General features: G+C 42.6%; 1 protein-coding gene and 1 pseudogene across 1 annotated transcript in view; both read right to left on the minus strand.

The window, feature by feature from the left end:
• Window positions 1-19566, minus strand: part of LOC148352253 (uncharacterized) — a 56113-nt gene that overhangs the window by 388 nt on the left and 36159 nt on the right. Inside the window, 18 exon segments of the mRNA XM_088354322.1 lie at window positions 991-1109; window positions 1990-2080; window positions 4062-4365; window positions 5045-5230; window positions 5308-5463; window positions 6341-7027; window positions 8586-8715; window positions 8814-8968; window positions 10098-10346; window positions 10418-10590; window positions 11992-12094; window positions 12976-13274; window positions 13359-13491; window positions 14594-14764; window positions 16217-17038; window positions 18131-18307; window positions 18376-18528; window positions 18613-18786. Of these exon segments, the coding sequence (XP_088210448.1) occupies window positions 991-1109; window positions 1990-2080; window positions 4062-4365; window positions 5045-5230; window positions 5308-5463; window positions 6341-7027; window positions 8586-8715; window positions 8814-8968; window positions 10098-10346; window positions 10418-10590; window positions 11992-12094; window positions 12976-13274; window positions 13359-13491; window positions 14594-14764; window positions 16217-17038; window positions 18131-18307; window positions 18376-18528; window positions 18613-18786 (4282 nt within the window).
• On the minus strand, window positions 313-444 carry LOC148352254 (U2 spliceosomal RNA; annotated as a pseudogene).

Genomic DNA, 19566 nt, shown 5'->3' on the forward strand with positions numbered 1-19566 from the left:
GAATAAAAAGGATTTGCATTTATTTATATGAATTTAATTATAGATGCATATATTGAATTTATTGAGATGTATTTATTTTCAAGAATGTTGACAATATTACTATTTATGTTTGTATTATTTCTATTTTAATTTCATGGCACCACTAAATGGGGTTTGGGGTTTTTAAGGGTTATTGATCTATCTTCGTTATTCATTATCCATTATCCGTTATCGGTCAGTTCATAATACGCTACAAAGCCTAGGAGCCAGGACACTTACTCTCAGCCAAAAGGCCAAGCTAAGGTCCTAGCCCTAAAGCCTTGCTGCGATCATTGCGAATGCACCGTTCCCGGAGGTACTGCAATACCGGGCCGATGCGTGGAGTGGACAGAGCAAGCTCTTATTCCATCTCCGGAATGCAAAAATCAAAGGCCAAGCTAAGGACTAAGCATCAAAGCAAGGTATTAACAACCCTTCTCGACAATCCAAGAACCACAGTTAAATAGGCGAAGTGGAAAAAAAACTGAATATCCAGGGTTCATACACCATTTACATGGCCAAATTGTATCGCTTTTTAAGCACTTTCAAAGCCAATTTTCGTCATGGGACAATGCCATACAAACTAATGTCAGCTGCCGTTAATCGAGAGGGAAGAAGAAATGCAATGGCAAAGCCACAAGACAGCAGTGTCGGTTTGATTTTCAAGCAGACTTGATGAGAAAGACTGCAACAATTTCAAGTGTTTACAAGCACTTTACCCAAAATTCTAGTGCGTTTCTACCCTTGAAAACAAAACAATGAAATTTAAGCTTTTCAAGCATTTTAAGCACCCGTACAAACTCTGAATAGCTCATCTTTTCAGCGCTAACCCAGGTGACAAAATGGAACCCGGCAAAGTCTTTATCCTGCATTGCTTGTGTGCAAACGAGGCAGAAAAACCAAATCGCCCCCAAAAAAGGGAGGACATCCCTGTGATGCAAATTGATGCGATGTCACCTCCGTAAGCCTTACCTGGCCGGGGGCCGCCCAACCGCTGCTGGACCTTCTCCAGGTAACCGATGTATTCAGTCAGCGTTTTCTCTTTTTCTTGAGAAGTGGCTTCGGACCCCAAAATGGAGCCGGAACTTGATCTGTGAAAACCAAGTCGACTGAGTTGACCCAGGTTCAAGAAATACAACAAAAATACTACACAATTACTACAAAACTAAATAACAAATTTGGTGCTTAATTTAAAACCGAGGACCTCATATTATTTTGCTTTCATTCTGAAAAAAAGTATTTAAATACTACATAAAATACTGCTACAGTAATACTATAATACGAAATACCATTAGAGAAATATGACCTCAGCAAAAATGACAAAAATACAATAACAAGTACTAAAGAAAGAAGACAAAATAACTAAACACAAAAATACCACTACAATAATACTATAAAAAACTATTACAGAAATACCACAAAAATACTACTACAGAAGTATTACAACAGAAATACTGGAAAAATCAAACTACAGCAATAATACAAAGATTCTACTATGGAAATAAAACTACAGAAATACTGCAGATGTACTAAAAAATACTACTACGGAAATACAACAACAAATACAACAGATATACACAAAATTATATTATGGAAATACAAGAATATGACAGAAATTCTACTATGGCAATACTACAAAACACTGCAGAAATACTCTACAGAACAACAAATATTCAACTGCAGGAATATTTAAAACAAAAAAAAATAGTAAGTAATACTTCAAAACGAAATATCAAATGAAGTGCTTAAAACAGGGAGCTAAGTTATCATTTTTCTTTCATTGTGACTGTTTCCAAACCAATTTGATGAGACTTGTGTATTTCTAAAGAAATTAAAGATGTAGATGCCAGCATGCATGAGAAAACGGGGATAGGTCTCCAGGACGGGCCCCTCTGCAACATTTTTTCAACTCAATGCGGCCCCCGACTCCAAATAGTCGCCCAGTCCCGATCTAGGAAAAGAGGGACAGACCTGTGGCGCAATCCGAGGGGAGAATTGGTGGGCGTGACCAGAGCGGATGTCGTTTGCAGCTGCTGCTCTCTTAAAACCTCCACTTTGAACCCTAGGAAAGAGATGGAAAATAACATATTTATTGGATAATGTACCCCCTCTCAAAGACACAGATCTACAGAATTCGATACAAGACTGTGCAGACCCCTGATTTAAAGTGTAAGGATGGTTAGGTTGCCAAATGAAAAAGTATAGAATGAGGGATGGCAAACACAGACATTTAATAACATATACAAAACTATTCAAAATGGAGGTAACCAGCTTGGAGCAATAACTTATAATAGAATATAAATATGGAAAGAGACAGTTAGGGAATACAATTTGGAAAGGGAGGCAAGAATACTTCCAACAATGGGCACGCAAAGGTATTACAGCAATATGTACGATAGTTGAAAATGGCTGACTGCAGTTTTGTGGAATTGAAAATGAAATTTTGGTGAAAGCCAAGTGACTATTTTAACCATCGCAATGAAATCAAACTGGAGACGAGTCATCAAGTCATCAACATTTTTGAAAGAGCCTTTCAAGGGTAAACTTTTAAAACAATTTCCACTTGGTATAAATATTTGATGGCATGTCGTGGGCATTCGACAGTCTATATCAAAAGAAAATGGGAAAAGCAGATGGTTTCGAAAATAACAGAAGAGGATTGGTGGAATATTCCGGAATCTGAGGGAATTCAACCGGAAGAACGCGGTCAGATTTGTGAGAACCCCCCCAAATTAGGAGAAGTTTTTCCCAGGTTCAACAACCATGCTGTAGAAAAAGTGGAGAGGTAGACCAGTGCCTAAAACAACGTCTGCCCGGACGCCCAGGGTGTGCATGTTTTACGTCGGGCGTACAACTTATAAAAAGTCTCCACCAAAGAAAAAAATCTTTCAGTTTTGTTTTTCACAATTACGTTTATATTCCGATTTCAAAATCTTTATTTTGGAAATTTCGGAATTTCAGTTCTTTTGGCAATTTTGCATACTTGGCAGCCAATCAGAAGCCTGCATCGAATAACTTTGTGCTTCCGGACTTTCCCAAGAGTTTTAAGGTCGTGCATTTGCATATCATTTTCCAAAGTAGATGCGAAGAGAACCCAAGAAAAATGGACAAGTGTTGAAGAATCAAGGCAAAATCTCAGCCCCAGAATATTCAAAAGAAGCGATAAAAATTGATGACGCGACAAAACGTAAACGTACATTAAGAGCATTGTGGAAAGAGGAGTTCACGTGGCTTGTAGCAAACATTGCATGAATGAAGATGAGTAAATACAGGTACATACTGATGGCAGACAGAAAACAGCAATGTCATATACATGCATATAAGTAGATTTATCATAAACGTAATTTTAAAGTGTTGTTCTGTTATATATTTTTTAATACTTTGCAACAAAGTTTTTCAAAGTTGTGAAAAATGAGGGAGGCAACTTTAGGACTGGGCAAGGCAACTTTTGAGTTGTCTGCCCTGCTTTCCGGTAACTTTTTGGCATGAGTTTCAGACACTGGGTAGATGTGGACAACATGCATGTTTTATGGCTTTGCCCAAGAATACAAGATTAGTGGGAAAAATTATGGTTCGTTTTAAAGAAAATATTGGGATAGAGGATACATAAAACATTCAAGATGCTCTATTTAGGCCATATAACAGAAGAAATATGACAGAGAAAGGATGAGTACCTGGTTAAAAATTCACTGACATATAGCAAAAAAACAAGATTATGGTGTAAACAAGACCCCTACACTGTGGAGCAGTGGGTGTGCACTGTGGAGGAATAATTTGTAATGTAGAGGACCACGTTTCAAATGAGAATACAGGAAACCCAATTCATGGACAAACGGGGAAAATGGATGGACACCGCTTATGAACAATGAAGACTGGACTTTGAAGAATGACCTCAACATGGAAGATTACTCTCCAACACTGCAATGTTATCTTGCTTTTAAGAGGTTTTGTTTTGTTTTTGTCCCCTCCCCCTTTGTTCTTTGTTTGTTCAAAAAAAGCACAATAAAAATGAAGTTACAGATCAACACTCGTAAAGCACCAACCTGAAGCGTGCTCGTTAGCATTAGCGCACCCGGACAAGCGCCGGACGGCTTTCTGCCACTTCCTGGTCAGCAACTTCATCCTGGAGAGAGCGACCAGGGCTCGTGCCGCAGAACGGAAGCGTTTTAGGGGCGTTTTGACCGAGGTAGGGGGCGACGCTTCCACTCCCATGGTGGACAGCATGTAGATGGTGGCCTGCTCGCACTCCTTGTAGCCTCCCAGCAGACCCAGCAGGTAACGTTTCTGGAACACCAGAGCTTTCCGGAAGCTCTCGGCGCGCAGGTAGCGCTCGTATAAGCGCTGCACCTGGCAGAGAGATCACAAAATCGGTATCATCGGATTTCATATGTGTGACATGAGATTATGAGGGATGCATAATACAGAGTTCACATGCCTTTTTCATCAAGCGCCAATCAAAAGAATGTTTTTTTTTTTTGTCGTTGACTTTGATGACTAAAATGAAGTCGCTAGCATGCTGCTAGCACATACTTTGTGCTATTTTGAGATGTTCCGATCTATGAACTAGGAGAGGCCAAAGTGCGGCTCAGGGGCTAGTTATTTGGCCCCTGTCATTGTATTAGTAATATGTGGCCTGCCAGTTATCTTGACCGCAGTATAAAACTAATTTGTACACAAATTAGTTTGACCAGATGATAGCAGCATGTCTTTGGCCTGCTGTGAGATTTTTCGCCGGCCCCAGTTCAGACATGGCGAGAGTAGATTTAAAAAAAAAAAAAAAAAGTTGACTGAGAGGGCCTTCGCTTCCAGGACAAGTGAAAATAAAGGTATATTATCTGGAGGAAACCCGCTCAGGCACGGGCAGAACATGCAAACTCCGGACAGGGAGGCTAATTGAACCCTGTACCTCCCATGGGGCTGCGGTGCCGCCCCATACTGCTAAGTTGCTTGCTGAAAAGAAATGATCCAAAGCAAAAATTGCCCCAAAATAAATTCAAATGAAAGGGATGTCCGCCAAGCCACTGACCTTGTTAGGAGCCATTTCCTTGACGGGAATATTCTCCCTCTCCGTTCCCAATTTGGCCAGTTCGTTTTCAGCACGCGTCAACTGGCGCTCCAGGCGGCTGCTTTTAAGTTTGAGGGCGCTCCGCTCCTGTCTCAGCGAGGTCAACTCGGCATTCTCGCTCAGAATCGATGAAGAGCGACTCTGTGGCTACAAATTTCCCAGAATCCACTTTTATAATGCTCCCGACGTACTGAGATATTTGAGATTTCTTGGCTTCTCTGTACCTGCTGGCTGGCGCCATCCGTCGGGTGGAGTTTGGCGCTCTGCCCTGCTAACCTCTGAGCGGCCATGTCCTGCTGCTCTTTCTGAAGCTTGCTTAAAGTGCGTTGTAGCTCTTCGGCGTGTTGCGTGTCCTTCTGTCTCAGCGATTCCAAGTCACGCTTGATGAAAAAAGAAAAATAGGGTCAATCCGTTAACCAGAATTGTATTGAGGAGTGAAAAAAAGAAGGTCTACTCCTACTGCTAATATATTAAGGATGCATGACAATGTCCTACTGATAACGGATAAAATAAATCTTCTGGAACTTATTAAAAAAAAAAAGCTGATAGTGACTCGAGTTTGGGGTTGTAAATCAATACTTCAATAGAGAGAGAGAGAGAAACAGAGGGAAGGAGAGAGAGAGAAACAGAGGGAAGGAGAGAGACAGAGACCGACAGACACTGAGACAGAGAGATGTCGAGATAGATATGCATCTATCCGTCTAGATAGATGTATGGTCTAGATGTTTAGATAGATGTCTATATAGATAGATAGATGGATGTCTAGATAGATGTCTAGATAGATAGATGTCTAGACGTCGTGATGTCTAGATAGATAGATGGATAGATGTCTAGACGTCATGATGTCTAGATAGATGTATAGATAGATAGATAGATAGATGTCTAGATGTCTAGCACTTTTTGGGCTAGGGTGAGCCATCAGAAAGGTGTCCAAATAGATGTTTAGTTGGATGTCTGAATTGATGTTTAGATAGCTGTCTAGATGTCTAGATAGATAGAAGGATAAAATCAAAATAGCACTTTTTGGGCTAAGGTGAGCCACCAAATCAGACAACTGAACAAAATTGGTTTGGCTAGACATTGCCAATGGGGTTGAAGAGCATATCTCTTTTTGTCGTTGTAGTCTACAGTTTACAGGCCTCACCCGCGGAGAGTACCGGTTTACCGTCGTTCTTCATGGTGTCGTCACATGGTTAGGTCACGTGTGTGCAAGGGGTGTGGTGTGAAGTGACTCAATCTCTTTTTTTCTGAACTTACCAGTTTGTTATTGGTCCTTTCCAGCCGTGTGTCCCTCTCCCTAAGTTCCCGCCAGCTCCGATGTCTCTCGTCCTCCCACTGCTCCTCCCGTTGCCTCTCCTTTTCCTTCATCGAGCGCAAAGTCTCCGTCAGCCGGCCGACTTCGGCACCGCTCGACTCCAGAGCGCACGCCAGCTTCTGTTTGTGTTCCCTCAGATTGTCCTCCAGCCTCCTCCTGCTCTCAGAGACCTCGGCTCGGAGTTTTCCCACCTCGGCTTTCGATTCCTCTCCCCGCCTCCGCTCCTGCTCCAACTGGGAGCGCAGTTCCGAGATGAACTTTGCGTCCCGGCTGGCGTCGGCTTCGTGTCTTTGGCTCAGCTCGGCCATTGCTTTGGAGCAGCGGTCCTGCGCTTCGTGGAGTGCCCGGTGAGAGTCGGCGAGCTTAGCTCCTATTTCTGCGAGGCGGGATTCCGACTGGGTCAGCAGTCGCTGGAGACGGGCGTTTTCCTCGAGTTGGCGGGCCGAGTGCTGGCGCTCGTCCTCCATCTTCGTCTGCGCTTCGTCCAGTCGCTTCTCCAGAAGGAGGCAGCGGGACTGCTCGATCTGGAGCTCGCGTCTCAGGTTGCTGCTGGCCACGGTCTCCTGTTCCTTGAGACCCTGAAGTGCTGACATCTCGGACCTCTGCTGCTCACAAGATGCTCGTATGGTCTGGAGGTCAAAGCGGGATGTTAAAGGGACAGTGCGTAAGAATGTACCACTCGAGGTCATTGTATAATGGAGCTGAACCATGTCCATTTGAAGAAAGACTGAGAATAACATCAAATTTGGAAGCCTGATTCCCTATTTTCTTACATGAGCAAGGATTCATTTCAGACTGCAACAGGACATGAAAGCTGTGATTAATACCCACCAACAAGAAAGTACAGAGCAAGCTGGAAACACCCGGAGTTAGTCAGAGCCGGTGGAAGTGGCTAACTTCAGCATAGATGCTACTAAAAGGCTAATAAGATATTGCACGAGCAAAGCAGAGTTTGTCAAGCGTCGGTACTCTAAATCAGGGAACTCCATGAGATAAAAGGCTAGAGAAGGAATCCAAGAAAAAATAAAGACAACTAAGCCATAGATGTCAGCTACATTTGCTTGAATGAGCAGCTGTGAAAAGAGTGACGCTGAAGGACGAAGCAAGCTAACATTAAGGGGACATTGTGTGATATTTAGTGCCTCCTAGTGGTAAGAGGAAAACATTGATTTGCAAAAATACACGAACTATCATACTGAAGGATTTTATACATTGGACTATAAAAGATTTTATACGATTGAATACAAGTTACATTTATTGAGTGCAATGAAGATTTTCACCGGCTAGGCTTAAGTTCAATGACAGGTCACGCTGATCCGAATGCGGAATGTTTTGTCTAGTTCTGTTGATAACAGGACTCTGACGCGGGACAGCGGGCGATGTTTTGAGAGCAAGGCCCTGATGACGTAGAAACGCACGTTTTTTTGAGTTTTTTAGACATCGGGACGCTCTTCTCCGAGATGGAGAAGCCTGCATGGGGGCTTCCCTGGCACGCCCATGGGAGGAGCCGGCACACCAGCTTGTGGAGAAACGAGGGCCGAGAGAAGAAAGGGAGAGAACGAGAGAGGAGCAACACTAATTTGGCCATATTCGATGGAGTTCACTTAGTTAAATTGTTCAAGGAATTAAATCTGCCCCCGAGTGGAAATGCCGGTCTCTTGTCAATCTTTTCCATCAAGCAACGAGCGCGCATTGTTAGGTGAATGTAGGTTGTGTTTGGTTAATGGAGTCAGATAACTAGTTTGAACAATTTGGTAAACGGTACATTTTAATATTCAATTCTTAACAATACCAATGTTAGTTTTTATAAAAAAATCATAGGTCGAAATATTTGTATTTCTTGTACACAGTGGAATCTACACTTAAGTTGCCGCCATGTTTGTTCGGCACCCTGTCTCCACAATGTGCTTTGCAACACTGGCCCTCACTCTCACCAGACAACACAGTGCCATCTAGTGGTCAAATATTACACACTTTAATGATCGTGACGAGTACTGAGTCATAGCCATCGGCCAAGTTGCTAAAATTAGTGGCTAGAGAACGGAACAGTGGAAAAAAAAAACTGAAGGATGAACGCAGCTCTATTGACACAGAGCAGTTACGTATGTATTTGTATACCAACAGGGGTTGCCAATAATACATGTTGGGGGCTTTAAGGTTCAAGAACGGCCAGTTTTGTATTTTTACCTCAAGTCTTTGCTCCATTTCTTTTTCCTGCCGCACATTGAGAGCTTGTTCTCGTTCCAGTTGTTGCTTGAGCTCCTCCAAGTGTGTCCGTTCCTTTTTCAAAGTCTCCTCATACTCTTCAATAGTCAACCTGTGAGATTTATCAAGTGAATGAGACGATCCATCAGGAATATTTTCACATGCAAACAAATGAATTTTGTTTTCTTTTAACGGCAAACTGCTGTGTACCCGAGTGTCTGGATTTGGCTCCTTTGCTCCTGCTGTGTCTCATGCGCACAGTTCAGCTGCTTCTTGCATTCTTCCAGCTCGGCTTGTGTTGAGGATACAGCATGGAGGTGCTCGCCATCAACTCGGGAGTCCACCTGCAGGACTCCAGAGTCGACCTAGGGGACAAAAAAAAAAGATGATCGTCATCTTAGCATTGCCAAACATGCCCAAAAAAGTATGCAAGCATGGTAATGATGATTTTGATTCTCACTTTAGCACAGGGGTCAGCAACCTACGTCTCTAGAGCCGCCGTGGCTCTTAAGCAGTGCCCTAGTGGCTCCGTAGATGTTTGAAAATTGTAAGAGATGGGGGGAAATAAATATGTATTTTTTGAGTGATGTAATCTTCGAATATCCATCCATCCATCATCTGCACCGCTTATCCTCAGTAGGGTTGCGGAGCTGCTGGAGCCCATCACAGCTATCTTCGGGCATTGGGCAGGGGACACCCTGAACTGGTTGCCAGCCAATCACAGGGACAGACAACTCACTCACACTTAGGGACAATTTGGACCGGCCAATTAACCTGACATGCATGTTTTTGGAATGTGAGAGGAAACTGGAGTGCCCGGAGGAAACCCACGTAAGCACGGGGAGAACAAGCAAACTCCACACAGGAGGTTCGATCTCATGACCTCAGAACTGTGCCGCACATGCGCTAACCACTGCGCCGCCCTGCTGCCCTCTTCAAATATCTATTACAGTAAATATTGAATGACTAACTCCTGCGTATGAACCACCCTTTCTTTTCATTTATTAATAGTTTTTTTACATGGTTTGTCATTTTTTTTGTGGCTACATACATACTTTTCTTTGGGTTGGTTATGCCTCATTCAAATTAGGACCCATAGCGCAAAAAAAAAAGGTATCCTTTTGCCAACTTGCTTTGCGAAGCGCACAAGATTCTGAATTGAAAAAAGAAGGCATTATGGGAGGGAGTTTAGCCGATAGCATTTCAGCATTTTTATGAATCCACTACACAAAACAATAGCAGACCAGGATTTGATGCGATGTTGACCAATAACAGACGGGCATCTTATATACATATCAGTCATATGCACGAACACCGTAATGTTTGAATTTAGGAGTTATTGGACAGGTGAAATTATTTGTTGCTGACGTTGTATGGTGGAGAAAACTCCGCCAAGAGGAGCTGAAACACATTTTATTCCACACTGAGACTATTATAAGATGGGGTTGCTGTCCCCCAAGTCTACTGTACATCCGTTTCCCAAAAGAAACTCACGTTGGCATCTCTCTGTTGCGCCATCCTCCAGAGGAGTTCCCGCAGCGAAATGACCGTCTCCTGCAATGCCCGCTTTTCCTGCTGCCACCCCATGGGAGGCTTGGGGGAAGACCGGTCCCCCTGGCCCAGTAGAGCAGGACGCTCATCCTCCTGGAACTGGGAGTTGAATTCCGTGGGCTGGAACGAGGCCCTGCGCTGGGACAAGGTCAGAATTCTGCAGCTTTCTTGGTACACTTTTCTTAACAGGTCCTGTTAAATGGAAATCATATGCATGAAAGTCAAGTTCCCTGTGCTATATCATCAACCCACGTTAGGTCTACCTGAAGTTCCGGAGACAGAAGGTCATCACTGTAGCTCATGCTGCCTGCAGCGCTGTCTGTGTTTGCAGTCGGCCTCATGCCCCGGCAACGGAGATATTGGACAAACTGAGCATCCAGCCTCTCTGTCTGGTCCAGCTCCACTCGCAGCCTGGCGCCCAGTTCAGAGCTTACGTCTGAAGCGGGTGGTGGGAAAAAAATAATCAGAGATGACACCGCTTCTGGAGAACCTCACAGAATCAACACAGCTCAAAAAATCATCAGCTGCTTACTGCCAGCTGAGTGCCACCTATAATCTTGTTGCAAACAATAGACACTACGTTTTAAGTGAAATTTAGACATTTTCAGTTGCGCGCTGTGTTATTTAGAGGCTTTACGGTAGCACCCCTCCTCCTCTGCTATGTGTGTGAGCGTGTCTGCGCCGCGCCTCGCAGAGGAGGAGAGATCCGTGTTTTAACCCACCCACAGAAACACCGGCACGCGACCAATGAACGAATCACAACAGCTCTTCCAGCAAAAAAATCTCGTTCTTTTCAGCCAGCGTGGACATATGACTGCGGCTTTGTGCAAAAAATGACCGTGCTGTTTGTGCATTATGCCTCGAGAGCGTTGTACCTCGCACGTCAAGTGTTAAGCGTCATTACGAGACCAAACATGAACATGAATTCAAGGACGAGTCTGACAAGGCGGAGACATTGAAACGTGTTGTGTCATGGTATGGCAATCAAACACGGACCCTGAAGACATTTGTCACTGCTACAAAAGCCACCACTGAAGCAAGCTATCATAGTGCTCACTGCAAAGCACGGAAAACCATTTACTGATGGCGAATATATTAAAAGTGTGTGTGTGTTAAGTTTTGATAGTTTCTAAAATAAGATTTTATTGATGAATGGTATGCTAGCTGTCCATATTACTTGATCTTGATTGTAGTTCATTGTTGATGAAGGATAGTTGAAGTCATGGATGTCTACAGGCCTTTTCACATGTTGATGAACAAGAATAGTGGAAGATAAAATGGTCATTTATACAATTTCAAGGTCTATTCCATGTTGTAGATTCGGACTGGTGTAAAATGACAGCTCCGTTGGATGTAAAAAAAAAATGTCATTAATCTTGGTGTGGCACACTGATTTACAAGGACATTTGAAAGCGGCACTCCACACTAAAAAGGTTGCCGACTCCTGATCTATACGGACAACTCTAAAGACGAGAATTTCAGTCTACCAGTTTCATTTTCAGCAAAAATAGCAAATGCAATCCTTCATTAAAGCGACTGCCTCCGGGGTAAGTACTCATAACAAACTCACATTTGATTCCGTTAATATAATCCTATGTGTCTTATTGCTGTATTTTTAATGTTTAATCGCTATTTGAATGTGTATCAGGAAGATGTGTTCTACAGTAGAGATTTTGGGTTCACTTCGATGTTTTTGGGAGGTCAGGAGCAGGCCATTTGTTTTCAAACATTTCATATTGGGAAAATGTGCTTGTTACACGAGCAATTCAAGCTCTGAGCACGATCCTGGAAGGAATTAAGCTACCCTCGTAATTCTATTCCATTTGTGGCTACTTACTGCTGCCGTAGCCGTCGCTGGCCCATTCTGGCGCCGACATGGAAGAAGTGGAGCCAAGTAATGATGGTGGCGCTGTCTGTTCAAGTCCATCCACGTCACCCACCTCCAAGAATCAAAAGTGACATACAGAAATCGTCACAGATTTGTAGATGGGAATTTTTGAATCAGTCTAAAAAATAATAGAGTAGACCCCCAAGATATGGCGTCCCTGCTTTACGGCGTTTTCTCTTTCGTGGTATGAAATATACCCCATCAACAAATAATTATTTCGGGTGCTCAAAAGGTTACGTCTCTAAGATGCCTGTCTGCTATTGCTCAGCGTCATATCATGAAAATACTAATATGCTATTGGCTGAACTCTCACTTTTCATTCAATTTTAAATCTCATGCGTGAGTCAGCGGTAGAATGCTGTATTTTTGTACTGTATTTTTTAGATACGGGTCTCAAGATGCTAATCACGCTAGAGGGAGAAGCTAAAAAATGATAATCATTGAAGCCTGCGATTATCAAAATATATGAAGAAGGCATGCAAATTGCTACACCCACCAAGTTGCATTGCCGTAACCAAAGACGATCGGGACCACTATTAAAAATAAAGATCCAGTAAGATCAAAAACATCATCCTTGCAAGATGAAATTTTAATATCCGTTTCATTTTTAATCCACAGAGGTAGTTTCAGCCCCATGCATCCACCTGCTACTTCACCATACCAGCGTAGGTCGCATCAGTAAATAAATACATAAAATGTCTTTTGTTTTCTTTAAATTAATATTAGTTAAGTCATATGCACATTTGTTTTTGAATGTCTTTATCTAGGTACAGGATATTTGGAAGGCATTACTATGCTTTACCACAGGTGTCTTTCCCCCGACATCTGACAATTTCACTTTGGGATCCCCAACTCAGAAAAAATTAATGTCGTATCCTGGGGGTCTACTGTACATACAGTACAGTTTCAAATAAGAGGCCCAATAGTACATACTTGATCTGCACCGATGGAGTCCACGACAGAGTAGTTATCCGAGACAGAGAGCGACCGAGGTGAGTGGCTGCTCTGGGTGTTCGGTTCTGGGGTGATGGTCCTGGAAAGCGCTTGCTCGGTCAGAAAAGCGGGGGACTTTTTGCCCGTTTCCAGCTCACTCAGCTCGGCGAGAGCAGAGAGGCCCGAACGGAGGAAGTCTTGCGAGCGCTCCATGTGCCGTAGCACCTCCGGGGAGCTAAGGGAGTTGTTGTTGTTGCCGTACAGGCGCACCACTTCTTCCATGGACCTCAGAGAAACATCTGGAAGGTTTTGGAGGACAATTTATGAAGGGAAGACCACAACTAACTCAGTGTTGTGTCAATAAAATTAAGCTTATGTCTGACCCCCGTGCAAACTTCCATTGTGGTGGACAAAAGTGTCATGCAGACTGCTGAGCTGCGATTCCCGCGCCACCTCCGGATGGAGCTCAGTCTCCTCTTCCAGCAGGAAGTTGTCGACCTCTAAAGCCGCTTTTCTCTGACAAAGAAATCCGGAAAAAAATTCAGCCAGGTGTTAAGAAATTCATGTAGAGCAGGGGCCAAACGCTAATGGTTGAGATGCTTACTTGGCTGCTTGCAATATGATTGGCTAACTACCTCCTGACAGACTGAGGAGATCATTTCTCCCTCATGCCATGAGGCCCTTTAACTCCACCCGGGGGAGTAAAAGCCCACATTAAACCCCACCCCCATATTTGCATATTACCTTATTTTTATGACAGTGTGTATTTTCCGTAGCACTATTTAAATACTCTATATCAACACTTTATATTGGGTATTTTTGTATTCTACATCTTTTATTTTATTTTTCAACACAAGGATACTAATGTAAGTGTGAATTTCCCTGCAGGGATAAATAAAGTATCTATCCAATTTGACCCTCGTTAGTGTGTAAACACATACTATCATCTTTCTTTTTCAATCTAATCACAAAATATTTTATTTAAGTTGAAATGTGGAACAAGGGCTCATCACCAGGGTAAGGAAGGTGATGGTCACCGCAGTTGAAATGAAGCTTAAAGAACAGTGAATGCACCTTGTTAGACATGTTTAATTATTGCTTACCGTTTTTTTTTTTTAATTTTCTTATTGGTCATCAATATTGTTTGTATTATTTTCACATCTTATTTTGTGTCGGAAAAAAAGATGTTTGAGAACAGTGGGAAGAACTGTTCTTTTGGAAAAAGACAATACTTTGGCAGCCCCCAAGTAAATTGAGTTTGTATCCGCTGATATAGAGATTAGGACTAGATTGCCCCTAGCCTCATTAGGCCTCGCTTCACTTCATTTAAAGCATTTTATTAACATTTTCGGGCAACAATGACTACAAGTCCCACAGTGCTTTGGGGCACAGAGATATCCCAGATGAGGGCAACTGCTCGTCGGACTAAGATCTTTGGCTAGAAATATTTCTTATAATGTCGGATTATTGTATGTTTTACAACCTTCGGAATACTGACAGTAGTTAGTTCCCAATCTGATCATTGCTTACATGCAAACCTATGCAATAATATGCAAAATAATACTGATCTGCATCTCTTATTCCCAAACACAACTCTTATTTTTCTCTCTTTTTTTACCTGCACTTGATCGCATAATTTCTCAGCTCTTCGAGTGCTGCTGATCAAGTTTTGTTTGAAGCTGTTCAACTCTTCTTTCAGGTCGCGATGCTCTGCGCCAAGTTTCTCCAGTTCCGTTTCCCGAAGTCGTAAGTTGGCATCGGCTTTGGCAAATCTCTCCTCGGATTGAGCCTAACAAAAGGAGATGATTTATAAGGTGTTTAGTCTCACACAACAACATTGCCTCGTTCCTTTCTTTCTTGGTTAAGTATATTTAATAAATGTCACAAAACATAGGCTAGGTTTTCTATTTACCGTAATATGAATCTTGCTACATCCCAAAAGTCAATCAATGGAATCCAAACAAGCTTTTTTTGCAGACAAAAATGTCCCCTTGTATCTGTTCTTCACTTCCTCATTTCCATGTCACTTCCTTAACAAAGCTGCCGTGACGTGCTTTCCGGCCTAAGTACAACCAGATGTGTTCCTGCTGTGAGCACAGCTGCATTCATTTTTTTTTTCAAAAGGCAGTGTAGAGAGAAAGACTTCAGGTCCTAGTTGTACGTGCCTTTAAATCCCACTTCCATCCATCTAGTTCCGTTTAACCAAATAAGTAATACATTTTACGTAAAATTATTTTTGAATGACGTCAGATAAAATAAACTGTGTTTATTCAATCAAACAAAATTCAATTTGAATAAATCATTAATTTTACCGTCAAAGAAACATCGGATTAGTAAAGTGCAGCAACCTTCAGATAAAACTTGATGAAAAAAATCCTTAACTCCCGTTTACTCTTGAAAGAAACTTAACCGTCGTGGTGCCCCCTTCTGGTCACTGGAGTAAATACATTGCGCAACTCCTGTAAAATTGAAATGTGGCATTGCATATAGTGTCATGATTGTATGGTTTCTTAATTTATTATCTTCTTATTATTTCAGTCATTTATAAATCCTTCATTTATTTAGTTGTAATTATTTGCCTTCCTGATACTTAATTTGTTTGAGTGTAATTATTTACTTTTCGATATAACCCTTCATTAAGTCTCTACATTGTTTTAAGTGGTGTTTTTAGTTTGTAGTTAGGAGATGGCCTTGAGTTCTATTTGTACCTGCCAGAAGCAACTTAGACTAAAGGCTGGAGTGAAGGATTTTTCCACTACCTCTTAAATGTTTTTTCTTCTAAGTCCCCCTCCTTGTATGAAAGTGATGGTCGGCCATCTGCCAGCTAACTTATGAATCAAACAGTTAGGTTCTGTACCTCTTTTGTGCCTGGATATTCTGAAGAAAGGCTTAACTTAAAAGCTTAACAGAACTGCTCGACTCCAGCATTTGTTTTACTTGCAACCGAAATATTAAACATGCAAAGTGGGGGAAATAAATCGGTCCTCTTCACTAACCTGGTGACTATACGTATTCATTTTGGAACAAGACGAAAAATCCCGTACATAAATCACCACGTCAAAGTCCCAAAAATAAACTGAAGGCTGAAAGAGTAGGAAGGAAAATGAACAGTATTCTTTATGAAACCCAAATTTGCCCACAAAAAAAAATAAAATTTGGGAAACGAGGCGACTATGTTTAAAATGTAAAAAGCATCTATAAATTTCACCAGTTGAGATCATTTGGTGATGAAAATACCGACCAGTATTTCCTGCTTTTCCACGAGTTGAGCCGTGAGTTGGTCGAAACGGGCCTTCAGAGCGGCAGCTTCTTGTCTCATTTGTTCCAATTCCTCTTGGAGCCGTTCCTCTTTCCTCCTGAGCGCATCTCGTTCGTCCGACAGCTGCTCCACTCTGGCGACGGCCTCCTCTCTTTGGGCCACTTCGGCCAGCAGTTCCTCGACTCGTTCTTCAAGAGCTGTTCTGTCGCTCTTCATCTCCTGCTCTCGATTGTTTAAATCCTCAACTTCTTTCATGAGGTCTTTTTCTTTTTGTAGAAGCTGCGCGAGCTGCGAGCTGAGGCGCTCTCGCTCCTCTTGCCCAACAGCGGCGGTTTCATTCAGTTCAGCTTCCTTCAGGGCTAGTAGGCCTCGGAGCTCGTCGGCCTTCTCCCTCTCCGCCGCCAGCCTCCGCCCGAACTCTTGTCCCTGTCCCCTGAATTCCTCCTCCTGGGTGAGCAGCAAACGCTCCAGGCCTTCCTTCTCCGCCGCAGCCGTTTCCAGCTGATTCTGGAGGGCTTTGACACGAGAGCGAAGGGGCCCGGACGAGCCCAAGCTGAGCTCCTGCCTCAAGCTGTTAGGTCCTCCGCGAGGTTCCGGGCTAGGAGCGGGCGAAGGGTTGAAGCTGTCGCCGTCCTCGCTGACCTCGCACACGTTAGGACCCAGCGTGGAGAGCTCGGCTTGCAAGGTGCTGATGACCTCGTGGAGACGTTCCTCTTCTTCTTGCTTGTCCTGCCGCAATCTGGAGATTTCGGACTGGAGGTGTTCCGCTTGCGAGGTCCGCTCCTGCAGCTCGACTTCTAGATCCTTTTGGGACAGTCAAAGAAAATAATTTAAATACGGTGGGGTATGCTTGAAGTTTGTACACCTTTTTCATGGCCAAATTTAAGCACTTTCAAGGCCAATTGTTTGATTTTTTTTCAGTACCTTCAAAGAAAGGAATCCAGCACAATTTAAATGACCGTTTTTTTTGTTGTTGTCGGCTATCTTTCTGCTATCACACTTTTTGTGCTGTTTTGAGCTGTAGCTATCTATGATCTTTTTGTATTAATGGGCTGCTATAAACTGACATGAATTCTGCCACTCTGCACTAACAATGCACGCGCAGCTCCAATACTTCACACTTCTTTACAAACACGGAAAGGGGTCTATAAGTGCTAGGGTATAATTGAGTTAAAAAAAAACAAAAACAAAATGGAAATGGAAATGATTTGCATTTATATAGCGCTTTTCAAGTCACTGACCTCCCAAAGCGATTTACTATGTGCTTTACACTTACCCATTCACGCACACTCAGACTCACACACCGCTCACACACCGATAGCAGCGTCAACCATGCAAGGCAACTACTTGCTTATCGGGGGCGTCAGGGATTCACCTGATCCCAAGATGAGAGCTTTACTTCTTGAGGTAAAACGAAGCGCAAGAGAAAAAAGAGCTGCAGGTTGAAATATGTCCACTAGATGTTGCCAAAGCCAGGTGCCTCTCACAAACGCTTTACTTGTGTCTCCCTCTCCTTTTTCTCTCACTATCTATCTCTCTTTCGCTCTCTCTGTCTCCCTTTTTCTCTTTCTTTGTTCCTTTTTGTCTCATTCTCGGTCTTTTTACCGTATTTTGCTCTCTGTTATTTTTTCTTTTTCTCTCTTGCTTTCCCCTTCTCTCTATCTCTTTTTCCCTTTTCTCCCCTTCTCTCTACGAAAGAAAGTACTGTAAGTATAAAAAGCAGGAAAAAATAGCCAGATTTGGACTCATTTTAATGCCATTGATTGCGCCAAAGAAAATTGCATTTAAACTTTATTTTTACCTATTTGAACTTATATTTTTTAAGTACGAACCCTGAAAGTACATCCTAAGCAAACCATTTGACCAAAATCAGAGTTTATTCAGTGTAATGCGCACCTTATGGTTGTTATTCTGCAGCTCCTGTTCCAGCCTTTGGATTTCATTGTTGAGGTGGTCAATCTCCTGGTTCTTTTCCTCAAGTAGTGCAGAGGGGAAGGTGTCCTCTTTGAAGTCTTTCACTGATCCTTGTTTCGCTTTTTCCTTTGCCAAAACATTGAGGGCTGATGCATGCTCCTAAAACGAATTGACTATGGTGAGATTATTTCACAAGCACTATGTAAAAAACATTTAGAAAAGTTAACCTTAAGTGCATCGTTCTGCTCTTGCAGCTCGTTAACTTGTGCTGCGTTCTCGATGGTGAGTCGCTCCAACAGGAGCGTCAGATGTTGCAGCTCCCCATCCTTGATGCTCAAGTCCCTTTGCGCGTTTTCAAATTGGCCCGAAAGAACGTTCAACTAAAAAAAAAAAAAAAACAAAAAAAAAACACACAACAAAACATGACCTTAGCTTAATGATTGAAAAAAAAAAAAGGAGCTTACCTCTTCTTCCTTCCTTTGTAGGCTCTGCTCCGCCGCATCCAAAGCATCCCTTATCTCCTGGGTGGGTTCCCTTGTGTTATCATGGTAACAGTGCCTGGTCTCGTCCAGCTTGGACTGCAGCGCCGATATTTGAAGCCTATTGGATAACTGCTGCTGTTCCAGGGCTTGCTTATCCTGACAAGAAAACAGCTTTGTATAAAGTGTTGCTGTTCGAAATTTGAGCTCAGCAATCATCACTCCTTTGAAGAATTAAAAAATGGTTGATTTGAACTAAAACTGATTTTAAATCTCCCGCTCGCTCGGATTTTTGTTGATTTAATCAATTCGTTTTTGTAATAGTCCCGACCGTCGGTTGGTTCGCATGTGTTCGGGATATTTATAAGTCATCGCAAGCTTCGTTTCCAGAGTTATATTTTAGCTTTCCCCCTCAGGCATCGTTGCAAGCTTTGGGAACCATAGCATATAAAAAAACAGTACAAAAAAATACAGAATTGTATCGCCGACTTGCAAAAATCCTGAACCGAACATCTATTGCAGCCTGGTCATCCTGTAAGGGGATTTCTTTTTTCCCCTTATGTTGAGGTTTTGAGTTTTTCCTTGCCCGCATGTCGGTTTTAGATCAGGGGATGGTGTAATTATGGCCTATGCAGTCCTTTGAGACATTTTGTGATCAAGGATGTGATGCAAATAAATGTGACTTTACAAAAGGCATTGTGGGAAAAAAATTCAGCCGATATTATATAGGAATTTTTATGATGCAATTCAATAGCAGACCAGCATTTTATATATCAACCAAAAGCAGAAAGGCATCTTAGAGAAGTTACTCGTCACCGCAAAGTTTGATTTCTATTCGTTTTTGAGCACACATTTGTTGCTGGTGTGGAAAGGGGGTAAAATGCCGTAAAGAGGGTCTGAAAAAAACATTCAACACTGTGGAGTCAAAACATCACAGGG

The sequence above is a fragment of the Urocampus carinirostris genome, chromosome 15 (assembly GCF_059441175.1).
Source record: "Urocampus carinirostris isolate Australia breed hairy pipefish chromosome 15, RoL_Ucar_1.0, whole genome shotgun sequence".
In the NCBI taxonomy this organism is placed as follows: Eukaryota; Metazoa; Chordata; class Actinopteri; order Syngnathiformes; family Syngnathidae; genus Urocampus; species Urocampus carinirostris.